The following is a 15257-nucleotide window of genomic DNA, read 5'->3' on the forward strand; positions in this document are numbered from 1 at the left end:
TCATTCTGCGAGTTGATCTTTTATTTTTTAATAATTAAAGCACATGGGGTAGTGAAGCTGGTTACTGAGATTTACACTTATTTATGAATTTGATCATTCTTTTATTTTGTTTATTTTTCAATAAAAAAATTTGGCATGTCTCATTCCATAAATATAAAGTTACGTAATGCCTAAAATCAAACCAAAGGCACAGCAATTGGTCATCCCACAGTAACCCCCCGGTTCCACTATCCTATCTATGTTTCTCTTTGAAAATACCACAGTTCGAAATGCTTTATGATGTTTGCAAACATCCTGCATTAGAAAAGAAATGCCTGATACTGAAGTACGAAGACAGCACCTAGGAGCTGCTCTAATACTGAAGTCTTAAAGCAACACCTAGAAGCTGTTCCTTTAAGTAGTCACTGTTGAAGTTGACTAAGTACCTCGACCTTCTCTGTTTCAGTCGAACCGAACCTGTCCAATCTGCCGCGGGGACGCCGGCGAGTATTTTGGCAACAGCGGGACCGGTAGCGACTGACGCCAGCCTGCTCAAGTGCACTAGCGCCAACTGTCGCAGGTCTCAGGGACGCTACTTCGCACAGAGCATCCAGCTGTCACGTTGCTGGTTTGTGCAAATTTCTGTTGATACGCATTTGCGCGCCTTTTCTCTTAGCCGAGCTGGCCCCGACGCGTAGAAGAACGAGTAAAAGAGAGAGCGAGCGAGAGAGAGAGAGAGAGAGACGAGAGTACGAATGAGAAAGATACAGAGAGGGATCCGGTCGTCGTCACGCGATCGTCAACATCCTGCCTCGGCTCGCCCGTGGACGGACCGCAACTTCCGGAGAGGAATTTCGGTGACAAAGGCGTACTGAGATACAGAAACAGATAAAGAGGAGGGAGAATGAGAGAGAATGAGAGGGAGAGTAGAGAGAGAGAGAGAGAGAGTGAGAAGAGCGCGAAGGAAAGGGGAGCAAGGTGAAAAGAAATACTAAGAGAAAGTAAATTCAGGGTACGAGACGTTATGTGTCGGCGCCGAGAAAAGGACCTATTACGACGAAGGTACACGATTTTAATTACAGCATGCGAACGAGAATGAAAAGATTCGAGTAAGGCGAACAACGTCGCTGCGTTTATTCCATTGTGTTTTTCACCGGGAGAAAATCGAGAAGACGGAGAGGAGGACGAGGAGCGAAATGTACACGGCGACGAGTCGGACCGTTCCCAAAATCTGAGGCGAATTTGAAAATCGTACTATCGAAAGCCGCGCTTATCGAAAATGAATACAACGTCCGATTCGAATGCCCGTCAGCTTCTCGTCGGATTCAACGCGCGTCCCGAGCTTTTCCTCCCGTTTATTCATTTATTCTTTCCCCGCGAGCTTTGCGTTTTCTCGTAGCGCGCTTTCTTCGTGTACACGGGAACTGGACGCTCGTTTGTCGTTTTGTGTTGCAAGTTATGTATACTCGGATAGTGTACAGAATTAATTAGGGCTCGTCGCGTGTTCGCGCGAGGCTATTGCCACTTTCCATTAACGTTCCAGGTTTTTATTAGGATTATTATTATTATTATTATTATTATTATTATTATTATTAATGTTAATATTATTATTATTACTATTATTATTATTAATATTATTATTATTATTATTATTATTATTACTATTATTGTATAGTTGACTTTCAGTCCTACGAATTGTACATATTAACTTGCATAAAACACTCCTATACGTAATTACGTGTGAACATACAATCGTCCGTAAGGTATCCGTTTTTTTCAGTCTTTTTTTGTCGATGGGGGCTAGGGAGGGATTGAGGGGGAGCACTTAACCAAATGTAGTCGCGTGTATTCCGTTTTCTTTGTATTGTTTCCTGTTTTGCGATCTGTATGCCCCGTCGCGATCGAGGCAAAGGGAATCCAGCGAAGAGAAGCGAAACGAACGCACACTTGTAACCGTTCTACGTCTTTAGGTTTCAATTTCGTTTCCTGTTTCGTCGCGTCGCGTCGCGTTTCGTTTCGTTTCGTTTCGTTCCCCGACGATGACGTTCGTTTCCTCTCGCGTATGCACCGGTTTCTTCGAACGTTTTTCGGGAACGAACCTTGAGAAGAAGGAATAAGGGGAGGGGGCTAAAGATGATGCAAGGTGTTCCGCCGGCGTTACTTAAGAATTCGATTAAAACACACGAACACACGCACACACACATACACACAGGACACACAGAGATACCCTTAGAGATCGTAAACTTCCGGTGAAAGAGTGGACAAGAGAGTTGTGAGCGAGAGTGAGAGGGAGAGAAAGAGACAGAGCGTGAGAGGATAAATAGATTTACCGAAAAGAACAAAATGGCTCTTCGGCAATAGTTGTTTACTACGCAAAACAAAACGGCTACGTAAAGAAGATACAAAACTGAATAATTATAATGATATGAACAAAAAAAAAATAAAAAGGAAAAGTAACGGGAGAAGAGATGAAAGAAAGAAAGAAAGAAAGATAGAAAGAAAGAAAAAAAGACGAAAGAAAGATAAGAATACTGCTTCTGTTTCCTGCGTATCTACCTCTGATAGATGAAATGAAACGATTCATATTTTTTTATACACACATCTCATAAACAATAAACGTACGTACGCTAAGAAAACCAAAAAAATCGAGAGAACGAGAGCGAGAAAGAGAGTGAGAATGACCGAGAAAGGAAAACCGACGGACAGAGACGAGTTTTTGACCGCGACTCGAGGATTTTCACTAATTAAATTTAACGATTAACGTTTAAGGGGTAAGTAGTGTTACACGTGTTTAGATGGAGAAGGTGGAAAAACGTTTAGTTAGAAATAATCTTGGCCGATTTGGTACAGTTGGTGCTGTCGAAAGAATTTTACGTTCCCGGTGTTTCTCGCGCAGCGGCCTTCGACGTTTTCACGTCGCCCGCGGCGAGGATTAATTAAAAACTTCATGTTGACGTTGTTTTAGAATTATTTTATATAAGAAGATCGACGGAAGATCGATCGTTGTTTGCCAGGATATCGAAGCTTCCTTAATTTTTTTCGCGAGATCGAACAGTCGTTTTTGTTTTTTCGTTAGCGCGCACTAGCATCGTTGCCGGTTCTCGTTTCTAGTTTTAATGACAATGTTTCTCTTGTTTCGGATCGAAGAATCACGTGGCCCCTCGTACAATGTAAGCCGTAAGCGGTCGGATGGCAGAGTGCGGACGGTTAGAACGTAATCCGGAAAGGAAATGAGCGTGACACGCGTCCCGTCATGTTTGTATCTCCTTCATGATATATCTATCCTTCCATTTCTTATTGCGTGCCTTTACTGCATCGACCGAGTACCGGGAAACGGAGAGTTCGAGCGAAAACGTCGAAAAGATACGCGAAACTGGACTCGCCATCGTTGCGAACGATTTCTGCCGCTATGCTGCTCGAAGAGGATCGACGTATTCGGGATTATTAGTTTCCTAGGTATTAGGTATCAGTTTTTTCAACGATGTCAAAATTTTCAATACTCTACACCTACGAGTAATTACAATACATACACTGCCCTCCTTAGTTAGATTGTCCTTACGGATATATTTCTAGTCATTCAAAAAATGAAGCTTTAAATTAACAAAACAATTGTTAAATAAATGAAAACATACAAAAGAAATTACATTTGGTACTCTATGAAGAATATCAAATACTCTAGCTTTGCTTAAAAAGAAAACGGCGCGCGATGTTCCAAATATTTTCAAATGTCCTCTAAACTGGCAAACTAGCAGATAAGACATATCAACTGAGGACGGCAGTACACAGATCTATGAAGGATATTCTTCACAAATTTGGCAGGCTCGCAATTATTCGATATTACGGAGAAATCTTCGTTAGGAGTGTTCTTAAACTGATAATTACACTTCGAAAGCTTACAAAATGGCTTAAAAAATCTTAGCGACTCCAAAACGTAAGAACAGTCTCGAATAAGTTTTCTGGTCCCTTCCGAGTAATCAAACGGTTTCACAATCGCTCGGGCTGTCTCAAAATTGATCGTCGCGCGCGTGAAGATGTAATATCGCCTGTATCGGAGCACAAAAACAAAACAGCCACGTGGCACACGCGGCTCGAAAAATTGCGCTGTTCACCGAAGAAGTTACCGTAACACAGCAAACGACTGTGCAATGAATTTCGAAAAAGAAGAGCAGTAAAGTCGAAGAAATCTTCTCAGACACTTTCATCAGGTTTAAAATTTACTTTGTCTTTCCGAGAACACGCCTGCTCGTTTTTCGTACCGGTGCTTAAATTACCATCGAACAGATACTTCAAGTAGAACATCTTCCTAGAACGAGCTCCCTGAGTCGTCGCTAAAAATTGCAGATATTTCTATAAAATAGAAATCTATCGAAATTGTCTTCTAGAAGTTCAGGATAAAATATTCGTCATTAAAAAAAATTCAAGATAAAATACTCGTCCTTAAATTCAGGATAAAATACTCGTCCTTAAGTTTAGGATAAAATACTCGTCCTTCAATTCAGGATAAACTATTCGTCCTTAAATTCCGGACAAAATATTCGTCTTTAAATTCGTTTCATTTTCGGCCGTTTTAAATCTCGCTGACTAATCATTCCCACAAATTACCGAGCAAACGCGTTCGCAGTCCCGACATATCCACGAATTCACCGACAACATACTTTACTCAGAAACGACGATCGCCTTGAGCGACGAGCAAAAACTTCTGCCTTCGGACGCGTTCGTTTACAGATCCTCATTTCAATCTAAATGAACTTCTTCCCGATTCCGCGGCGTAGTATGTATTTCCATGAGATTATTTGTTATCGTTGGTACCTATAGCGTGTCGCACTTGGAGGATCTCGGAGAGCGTTGACAGGTGAACAGCGGTCCTACTGGCAAGAGAAACTCGTCCGTGCAACCGCATATACGTAAACAAAGTACTTCTGATTAGCGTGGCACTGGTCCCAAGCTGCGTTCGCGGCGATAACCGTTTGACAGGGAAATCTATCGGCGAACCCGTTCTCCGTTCGCTACCTGGGACAACAAGCAAACAAGCCACTGTCTCCCGTTATCGCGAACGCAGCCGCAAGTGTGACTATCGAAAATAATATCAAAAAAAGGAAGAAAAGGGAGTGAGAGAGAGAAAGAGAGAGAGAGAGAGAGCAAGAGAGTGATAGATAGAACGAAAGAGCAAGAGAGAGAAAATAGTATACTTGTGCGACGTGTGCTTGGTAAGGGGATAGGGATTTGCAGAAAGACAGAGAAGAAGAAGTGTGTTGGTTTTTCCTAGATGCGTAAGAGAACACATATCACAAGTTTTCCCATCGTGTCCACGCGTCCCGCACGCTCGCCCTTTTTGTCGCAATTCGACCCGGGTCGAGGAGGAACAGGAGAGAGACGAAGTCGAGAAATTCAGGATGAAGGAGAAGGCTCATTTTCTACTAGCTTAAGTCTGCGTGCGCGTGCGTGAGAGAAAGAGAGAACACAGGTTTGTCGAAAGGGACGAGCGTTCGATCGGAGGGAGCTCCGACGCCGAAGAGATCAAGCTTAGCGCGTATCGCTGTCTGGGACCCAGCATGACTTTCCCCTTTTCAGAACAAATGAAATTCCAATCTTTCTCTCGTCCCCGTAGCCAGCGCGGGTCTCGAGACTCTAATCATTTGCTACGACATCGGTGAAAAAATATTTCTCGAATTCGTTCATTGCGGGGTAACGCGTTTTCCAGTTCGTTTCCGTTTCTCCGCTCTTCGACGTTCGCTGTCGATCGAGGTCTGCGGATGTTCGATCCGCCCTTTCGCCCGTAGTAGCACGCGAATATTATTCGACACCGTGTACGATAGCCTGCCGAACGCTTGTACGATACCAAATTGTTAACCTGTGACAGCGCATGATGGTTCGCCGGGTCGATGCAACGACTCTTGCTGCCCGAAGTCCCCGGCGATTCTAATCGCGCGACAGTAATTAGAAAACACCGGGGACTTGTCGGCGTGTTATCGTTACATAGTTCCGTGTCGCATCGTGTCACTGCTAGATGAATCTAGGGATAATCGACGGGAAAAGGGACGCATCCCGCGATCGGAGACCTCTTGAGCTCGGGCGTGAAAAGCCGAGCCGCGAGAGACCTGGGAAAAACGCGTCGAAATCGGGGATGTAGAACTTTCGGCTCTGGCGACCTTGATCCGTCCAACGCTCCGTCCCTTGATACGCTTAGACTAAGGTAGCATAATTTAACCCGTGACGTGTACCTTAAGCACACCCTGACGCCTAGTGTACCAGTCGCAGCAGAAAAACAAAACCGCGATCGGTTCTTGGATCGTTCCGTTACGCGATTCGCATTCATTAAACGAACATACAAACGCGAAAACCGAGACCGACGACGACGACGACGACGACAACGATGACAACACAACGACAACGATGACAACAACAACGACAACGACGACTCGCCTAATTGAAAAATCGATCGTTTCAGTTCTTTCTCAGCCGATCTCTGTCGGCGATCGCTGGTCGACGTAAATCGCGCACGTTCGAGGAACCGATCCGCGAAACAGTACCAAAAGTAAATTGTTCCGATGTGTATGAGTTCGCGCGAGTTGCTTTTAGACGTAACCGATAAGCCGGTATACATATATACAGATAATTTGTACATAGGGAACGATCGAACATGTATCCGTTTGTATACACAGTGTACACACGCGGCTGACGTACGCTCGTACGTATTATACAACTGCATACTGTCACGTATACAGAGATACACACACACGCATACACGCATACACACGCGCAAATGCGCAAACATGCGGAGACACACGGACACAAACGAGCCAATCGACCGAGAGACGCGAAAACACGTTTGATTTTCGATCACTTAGGCTAGAAGGTGGTTGGCCCTGCAACTATAATATTGAACTTGCGCGTTAACTTGGCTGTCGCACGGCAAGCCGTGGAGGCCAGCTGCGCGTTAAACTGATTTATGCATATCGAAGGTCGTCGCTGAAGTATTCATCTCGTGAAAGCACCAACATGGACGCGCGCCGTAAAACCTCGCCGATCTTGCCCGTATTTCCGCTGAAAGTTGTTGCCGCCAGAACCAGCCGGACTTTTGAAGTTGCTCCGCTGTGTTGCAGAAATCATTTTCGTTTGCCGGAAATCGACTCGGTTTATTATCATTCTCGTTGGTTATTATGGTTTATGATCATTCTCTCGGCCGGGAGATCATTTTCGCATTAGTCCCGAACGATAAAAAAAAAATACAAAAGTTACGGTCGCTGGCGTTCACCGCAGACTGCAGCAAATTTCGGTTTACCTGTCGGAGAGATCGAGACAACAGAATTTCGGTTCACCTATCGGAGATCGAGAGGCAACAGAGTTTGAGTTGAGAAAAAAAAAGAAAAAGAAAACGAGATCGGCGAGATCGTGAGCGGAATCGGCGAAGCAAATTTGCCGAGTCCGTACACGCGCCACGGACCAATTGGCCGCCATGCTGGCCTTCGGGCAGAAGCGTAGTCCACGTTGGTCGTTGCCCGACGACGTTAATTACCCCTATAACAGCTGATACGCGTAACAGTTTAACGGGCAGATCTTTCGGGTCTCGCGAATCAAACCGCCAGTCGTTCCTCGAGCGAGGTCGACGCCATTTTCCGGGCCTGTCCGGTCGATGGCGGCGACGACCATAAGTTTCCGAGTCTGCAGGACACAGCAATAAATCAAACGCAGTCGATCCGCCGCCGCCGCGTTGTTGTTCGATCCAGGATCCGTCGAGGGCGGACTGCTCTCGGCGGCTCTGGATCGGAGATCGCCGTGAGCTGGATCGCTCCGCCGATTACGAGCATAGTACAAGCACGAGACGCCATTAGTTTACGTAACGTTCGCTCGCTTACGCGCGAAAGAGAAAACGGTAACAGTATTTTCTCCGGCGAGCCGGTGCTTTCTTCGTCGCGCTCGCTCGCGACCGCCTTTTCTTTTCCCCGTTTTGTCGTCGGAACCAATCTCGAGAGGCGTGTACACCGTTATCCGACTGGCGGAGATAAAGTTTCGAGAAATGGTCGGCCATATTGGGAAAGGATCGGGGAAGATTCACGCGGAAATTGGAACGCGAAAGGGAGGCACGAGGAGGGAGAGAGAGGCGAAAGAACGATTCCGCGCGCGCGATAACTCGAGAAAAAGGAGTCGCGAGTAAAGTTAATTAATTACCCGTTGTTCTGGAGGAGGAGGGTATCTTTTATCTTGAACGATTCGAGCTCGCCCCGCGGAGCCTCCCTCTCTCTCTCTCTCTCCCGATCCGAAGAATCGAAGGTGAAGCTCGACGGGCGAACGGGCGAACGAATCCACCCATCCTCGGCCGTGGAAACGATTAATTTCCTTTAAAAATGCTCCGGGAATCGAGTTGTCCCGGCTGTTCAAGGATCGAGGATCCAGCGTCGTTATTTTCCGTTGAAATTCATTTCTCGTCCTTGCGGTTTCCTCCCTCTCGTTTTCACGGAGAAGCCGCCTTTCGGGCCGCTTCGCTGTGAAACGTTAGACGGTTTAAGGCGTTTAATCAGGACGTTGCGCACTCCCCGGTGACCGAATTTCACCGACGATTTTCTAATTTCTAGTTAAAAGATTGGCGTGTCGTCGACGCTGCTGCCGCTGATACCACTGTTTTCGGATATTGCGTTAAACGTATTTATCCCACGTTCGGTCTAATGTGTTTTTTAGTTGTATTTACGATATTTAATTTGTTCGTTAGTTATTGTTGTTATTATTATTATTATTATATTAATTATTAATTATTAACGCGCGACGATATTGGTTCATTAAGTTTATCGAACAGCCAGCGTTGTAATCACTAATTTCGGGAGCAGAGAAGTGTAACTATCAAAACAGTACGTGCGAGGAGACGACGATCACCGATCGTTTCGTCGGTGAACAAAATTGAAATCATCGGTATCATCGCCTCCGTGGTAGCAGAATAGAAATTGTACAGACGCGAAGATAACGATACTAAACATAACTATATTATTAATTACCGTCAGTACAGCTAACTACTACTATCAAAACCGCTGCGATTATTATCATGATCCATATTATTATTATTATTATTATTATTTTTACCGCTATTAATATCATCACGATTATTATTATTATTATTATTATTATTACGATTATTATTAATGAAATATTATCGATCATTATTATTCTCTAATTACATGATTTTTTCACGTTACACCAGCAATGATTTTCTTTTCAGTTTACGATCACAAGCCGACGCTAGTCCCTGCCATCGACGTCATCCCCTAGATATCGTGTAATTTCTGAAATCTCCTTGCTAAATCTGAAATAACCCGAACAATATATAGAGAAAACCCTGAAACCCTTGATTTCGTGCAGATTAGAAACTTGTTTTATCCAGCACCGACGTGAAATTGTGTATTTTCAGAACGATTGCGATTAAAGCCAAAGAAAAACCGCTTTTACACGAGCATTTAGCGAGCGTCCGATGAAAAATTGATGTAGTTCGACATCGTGTCTCGAGCGTATCGACACGATTCACCAGCACGTCGCGATCAAATTCTCTCTAGTTGTAAATTGCGCCAAACCCGGTCGATACACGGAACACGCGTCACGCAGGGACGCAATTGAGCGCGATTCCTTTTCTGTGTGTTTAGCCGACGCCACACAAGCACACCGGCGCACAAACATGTGTACACGCTAGCGAGCGCGCGCGCGCGCGCAGATACCCGCGCGTGTGTGTCGCGGTGTGTTGTGCTCGATAAGTTCTCCCCGTTGGTGCTTTTAGCGAGGAAGCGTTGGGACCGAGCCTCATCACGACTCCATCGCTATAAAACGAAACTCGTGCTCGTACACCTAGAACGATCGCAAAATACCAATTCTCCATTGTCCCTGGTCGAAGCGAATTTACTAGAAAGCATACTGCACGCACGAAGACAAGTATATCGGATCGTCTCAGAAGCTATTTCGTTCTCGAATGCTTGCTGCAAGTATAAATTTTCAAGCACGTCGCTCCGTCAACAAATTTTCTTGTTCCAATTTTCAACAATTTTGGCTAACCTTGATGACATATTTAGTCGAGAAACTACTGGAGAGCTTTCGGTGTTTTGAAACGCAGAAAATCATATTTGTAGAAGTTTCTGCGAACTGTCTTTTCGATCGAAATCATGTTAGAGCGCAATTCCGCTTCGTTCATCTCCGACGCTCCAACATTCGTGCGAACGAGGATGTGCTCAACTCTGGTTTGACGGAGACCTTCTGCAAATTTCATGCGATCATGCGCGCTATAAATGCATCAGGAGGTCGGGCCGAAAGAACATTTTCGAAAAGAGTCATGATCGTGGCCCCGCCTAGATGTACAGTACGGTCGAGTGCAACAGCGTTTTTCAGGTCAAACTCTCAAACTTACTGCTTCGTGGAAGACTGTCTGTTCCCTCGAGCTCCTCCATACTTTTATTCAGTTGCAATTACACTTATCGTTAATCATTTACCAATCTCAACGGAGCTCTCTGTACAATATATCTGTATAGAGAGTTCAACATTCTAACATATCTAACATTCTACTATATCTCTCATCACTTCTCTTCAGCTATACAGCAAATTCTCCCTAATTGACGCTCAGCTTGGGAACGAAAATGGCTAATTTGGGAAGAGGAGATACGATTATTCCAGTTCAGGCTCATTTTTATAGTTATATATTTATAGTTACTATAAAAACGAGTAACAATGCTCGAATAATCTCATCTCCTCTTCCCAAATTGTTCATTTTTGTGTACAAGCCGAGGAGGGCGTCGATTAGTGAGACTTTACTGTACTTTCATTCTATTACGTCTGCACTGCTCGTTATCGGACAAGTCGAACGGACTGCTATTGACTTTTCGCTTTTGAAAAATTATTGAAATTCTGGTATCACTTTTGTGGCACTTCTAAATAAATTTAAAGTCCGAACAAGTTTCCGTCTTGTCGATATTACAAAAGCAGCATACGTTAGTCGCCTTTAATGCACGATGGTACGAGTGTTAACCCGCGAACAAAAACCATCTACTCTATCCTCGACTATCATCTATCGTAACATCTCAATGGTACATTCTGTCATCGACCAAATCTTAATTGACGAACAAACAAGACATCTCCGACGATCCTGTTCGAATTGTCACCGCATGCTTCACGCGCGGCTGACCGAAGATCGCGCGAAGTCGCCGGGAAAACGGCGCTGGAAATTTCGCGAGAAAAATAGTTGGCCACCACTGGGCTCGGCGGATGTGTTGGTTCGCAGAGATGCGACCGTGTGCGACTCAGGGGAACAGACAGAAGACCGTCTGTAAGTGGTAAGATTCCAGGTTTGGCCTGGAAGGTATTACCGGCGCGGAGCCCGTAGGTAGGCTATGCCCCTGGATTCGCGTTTTCCCATCGACCAGGCCGGAAGTTGGCTGGTACCGCACGCATCATCGATCGCTGGCAGATCGATCGGGTTCGGTTGGCTGCCGTGGTAACGGGGCCCCTCGATCGCGTCGCAGAATCCCGTTAGCGTTGGCGTTGGTGTTGGCGTTGGCGTTGGCTCGGCCAAAGGGAGTTAGCTTCTAATTTGCGACTGCGATGCTATTCGAATCGACGACCAGGGGGGATCGTCGGCCCTCGGCGTGCTCTCTCGACACCCTCTCGGTTTCTCTGCTCTCGGCCCCAGCCGGGTCGTCCGCGCGAGTCGCGCGCGCGTTCCGGCGCCGAGGGTCGCGAGAGGAACGGTGGAAAAGGGCAAAAATAAAAGGGAACGAGGAGAAATCGCGTACAAAGGACGAGGGTAGAGAGGAGTGGCCGGCCGAGTGGGGGTTAATCCGCGGCGAGGCGAGGCGAGGCGAAGCGAGGCGCGGCGCGACGACGGTTTGCCCGATGCGATAGAATTCGAGACGCTTTAAGCCGAGGATATGCCGCTATCCCGAGGCCGATGGCACACTCCGAGCAGCAGGTCCCCTTTAACTGCTCGACAGATACACTGTCGCGGCGAGGGTTCCCCTTTAACGGAACGAAAACCCCTCTGGCTGCGAGAATTTATAGGGGGTGGGTCGCGCGGGCTTTAGAACATAAACCCTCTTCCTCCCGGTTTTCTCTCCCTCCGTGCTCGTCTTTCCGTCTTTCCTTTTTGCCCGACTCCTTGTCTCTGCCCATCTGTATTTTTATTTCTCTCCTCCGCCACCCTCCCGTGTCTCTTTATTTTTCGATTCAGGCTTTTTCCACCCCCTCGATCTTTCTCCGTCTGTTTTTCCCCTCGTCCCTCGCGTCGGTCCTCTTTTTTTTCTGCTTCCAGTTTTCCCCGCCCTTCCTTCTTCGGCCATTGTCTACTCCCTTTCGTGCTTTTTTTTTCCCTCGGCCACCGGATCGCGGTGTTCTTGTTGTTTTCTGTCCACGTCTCTCTCCTTTTTACTTCTCTCGTTTCGCTTCGCTTCGTTTCGTTTCGTTTCGTTCTCGGTTCCGTTGCGCGACCTCGCCGGTCTCTCTTTCGCTCCTCTGACACGTTCCCTTTAAGTCACGTATATATCCCGGCCGTTTCCCACCGTTCCTCCCCCTCTGGTACTCGTTCCTCACTCCGACCCGGGGCTGTTCTCTCCCTCGTGGCGGTTCGCAACTTCGATCTAACTGGGCAGAGTTAACACGGCAACGGACGGACGGGCGACGTTCGCGTCGAGCAGCCAGGGCCGAAATCAATTCGCCCGGCGAAATTAACGCGCTCGAGGGCTGCGCGCACGCTGCGCCGAGGGCTCTCTCGGTTCCCAGCACCGTCGAGATATCCAGCTCGCCCGATCGACGCGCCGAATTTAGGGACCGAGGGCCCCCGGCGATCGTCGAGAGGGGCCACGAACACCGGGGACCGGCTTCGAGATCCTCCTCGAACGTTCCGCAAGGACACTCGAAGCCGCCAGCACTCGAGAGACGAGGGTTACGAAGTCCCGGACCCACTACTCACGGCCCTGCAACCGTCTTTCCCACAGAAAATCGACTCAGCGGTTCTCACCGCCTCTCGCGACTCCAGAAAGTCGCTGCTTGCAAATGGCTGCGCCGGTGATCGAAGCTGCCGGTGATACCGGCTGCAATTGGATCGACGGTACCAAGCGCGTTTAGAAGCCACAAGTTGTCCCGAATGGTCCGATCATCTTTCGGGACTCGGTGCTTTTGGCTGGGAAATTGCCGAGGTTTAAGCGATTCATCATTAATGTCTCCGATCGTTCGTACGATCGCCGAGGAGCTGAAGCACCAATGTCACGGGCGCCGGGACAAAAGAATTGATTGAAATCTCGAGTGTATGGCCTCAGACCCTGCTCAGGATCGGTCTCAACCTTCCTCGAACTATGGAGAGTGTGTATAAGAAACACTCGAATTCTCTCGATTCGGAAAACTAGTCGATTATTGCCACAGCTCTGCGTCTTCGAACGTAAATTACTAATTGTCCTCGACCAAGATATCGGTCTCAGTGACACGATTAGAAAATTATCGTTCGAGAGAACATGTCTCAGCTATTTTTTAATACATCACACTGACGATTTTCTGAATGCTATCAACCTTTCGCTACGTCAAACTCGGAATAAGGATGTCGGACAAAATGATTAAAAACCGTCCGAGGACATCGTGTTCACTTTATCGAACATGCTTTTGGCAAAGATTGACCAGTTAGAAGAAACGGCGCCGTGAAGACGTGCAACTTCTCGCGGTTCTTGTTTGTACTCGATTGTTCTTCGCCGTTGTTCCTTGGTCCACTTGCGTCGCGCCTCATTTAATTTACGACTTCGTTACACCTCGTCGTCTCGAGCTGCGAGCGTAATCGATCCCGGCGTCAAGGAACAATGGTGACTAAAAGATTTACGCCTTTTTTTTCTCCCACTCGCCGACGAAACGGGCATTTGCAATTCTATCGGGTGAACGGGCGCGCGCGAGCACATACATACATACAGGCGTACACACCCGGACACCAGGATCGATGCACGGGATGATCCGCTTGCATCGCGCGAGAGCACACGCTTCCGCTTCGCCTTTAATTCGGACACGCCGTGTTCTCCGGAAACGCGCGATTAACGAGAGAGACGTTGTCTTCGTTCCTCTTTGATTCAGAGCTCTCGTCTGGATCTTCGCTTTCTGCTCGCGGGGAACTACGATTATCGCGGAGGTCATCGGTGGACCCGACGCTCTATGCATACGATGGTGCAGTAGGGGGGTAGGGGGGTGGTCGATGTTCAAGGTAGAAATTTTCCCGATAATTTTGTAGCAGCGAGTTTGAATTTTGAACGAACTCTTCGAGTTGATTAAAGGGTGCAACGAAAAGAGTGGGAGTCAGCGTAGCAGAAATTGACAGGCGACGCGACCTTTTTTTCAAATTGATCATACTTCGGCAATGATATTCTCTGCGAAGATTCAACGAACGACCAAACGACAAGGTTTCTTTCCGACTACCATCGTGCCAACCGCGGTTTCTCCGCGAAAACGACCCTCGTTTCGCTTTCACACAGTGAATCTTATCGCGCGAAAGCTACGCACAGGTAATTTTGAAACACTGACGAGATTCCGCAGGACACCCTGTATAATCGAAATTCTCGAAAATCGCCGGTTGGGGTTGGCCCGATCGCGAAAGGATCGACGATCTCTACGGAAGCGACAGTAACAATTGTAGAAGATAAGTTCATGTACATGTGTATACCACGATACGATGTACAAAAAGCAATATTCACACACGTATATGTATATGTAATTGTTATACAGGGTGTGCACGAAATCGTGACACGGACAAAATCCGGGTGGATCTGCGTGCGCGAGAATCGGGGTCGAGTATAAAGTAAGCGTTAAAAGAAGGCAAAAATGTTTCTGGTGGCTTCGCAATTTTGTGCGCCTCGACTGCGATAAGTAGAAACCGTGTGCAATGGTCAGACGTGCAGAAAACAGTTCATTATTTTTACGCAATCAGTCTCGACCTTCCATTTGTTATGCCACCGTTTTCGATTGTACTCCGCGCGTGGCGAATCCGTGGCAAGCGTTCGCGATTAGTTTTTATTTCACCGAAGGTTTTCGAAAAAGAAAAAGCGCACTGAAACTGTCTTTTTTTTTTTTCGTTTTTGCGCCACCAGAAGCGATTTCGGAAACGCGAGATTTTTGCACATTCCGGCGAAGCCAGGAAAATAATCGAATGCACGCGGATTCAACTTGGCATATTGTATACGTACACGTATACACCACACACACACACACACGTGCAAAGTACACAGGAACATTATTGTACACACGAGATACGTAAGAAGTACACATATTACCTACTTTCGACTAAATCGCAA

The 15257-nt window shown here is 46.8% G+C and overlaps 1 protein-coding gene across 4 annotated transcripts in view; it reads left to right on the top strand.

The window, feature by feature from the left end:
- The window catches only part of mura (ring finger protein murashka), a 62857-nt gene extending 53694 nt beyond the window's left edge, over positions 1-9163 (top strand). For all 4 annotated transcript variants that reach the window (XM_033468924.2, XM_033468927.2, XM_033468925.2 and 1 more), the window contains one exon: positions 446-9163. In XM_033468924.2, coding sequence (XP_033324815.1) covers positions 446-520 — 75 coding nt within the window. In that variant the 3' untranslated portion in view covers positions 521-9163. The remainder of the gene's footprint in view (positions 1-445) is intronic.
- Positions 9164-15257: the final 6094 nt, after the last annotated feature.

Source organism: Megalopta genalis, chromosome 15, assembly GCF_051020955.1.
Source record: "Megalopta genalis isolate 19385.01 chromosome 15, iyMegGena1_principal, whole genome shotgun sequence".
Lineage (NCBI taxonomy): Eukaryota > Metazoa > Arthropoda > Insecta > Hymenoptera > Halictidae > Megalopta > Megalopta genalis.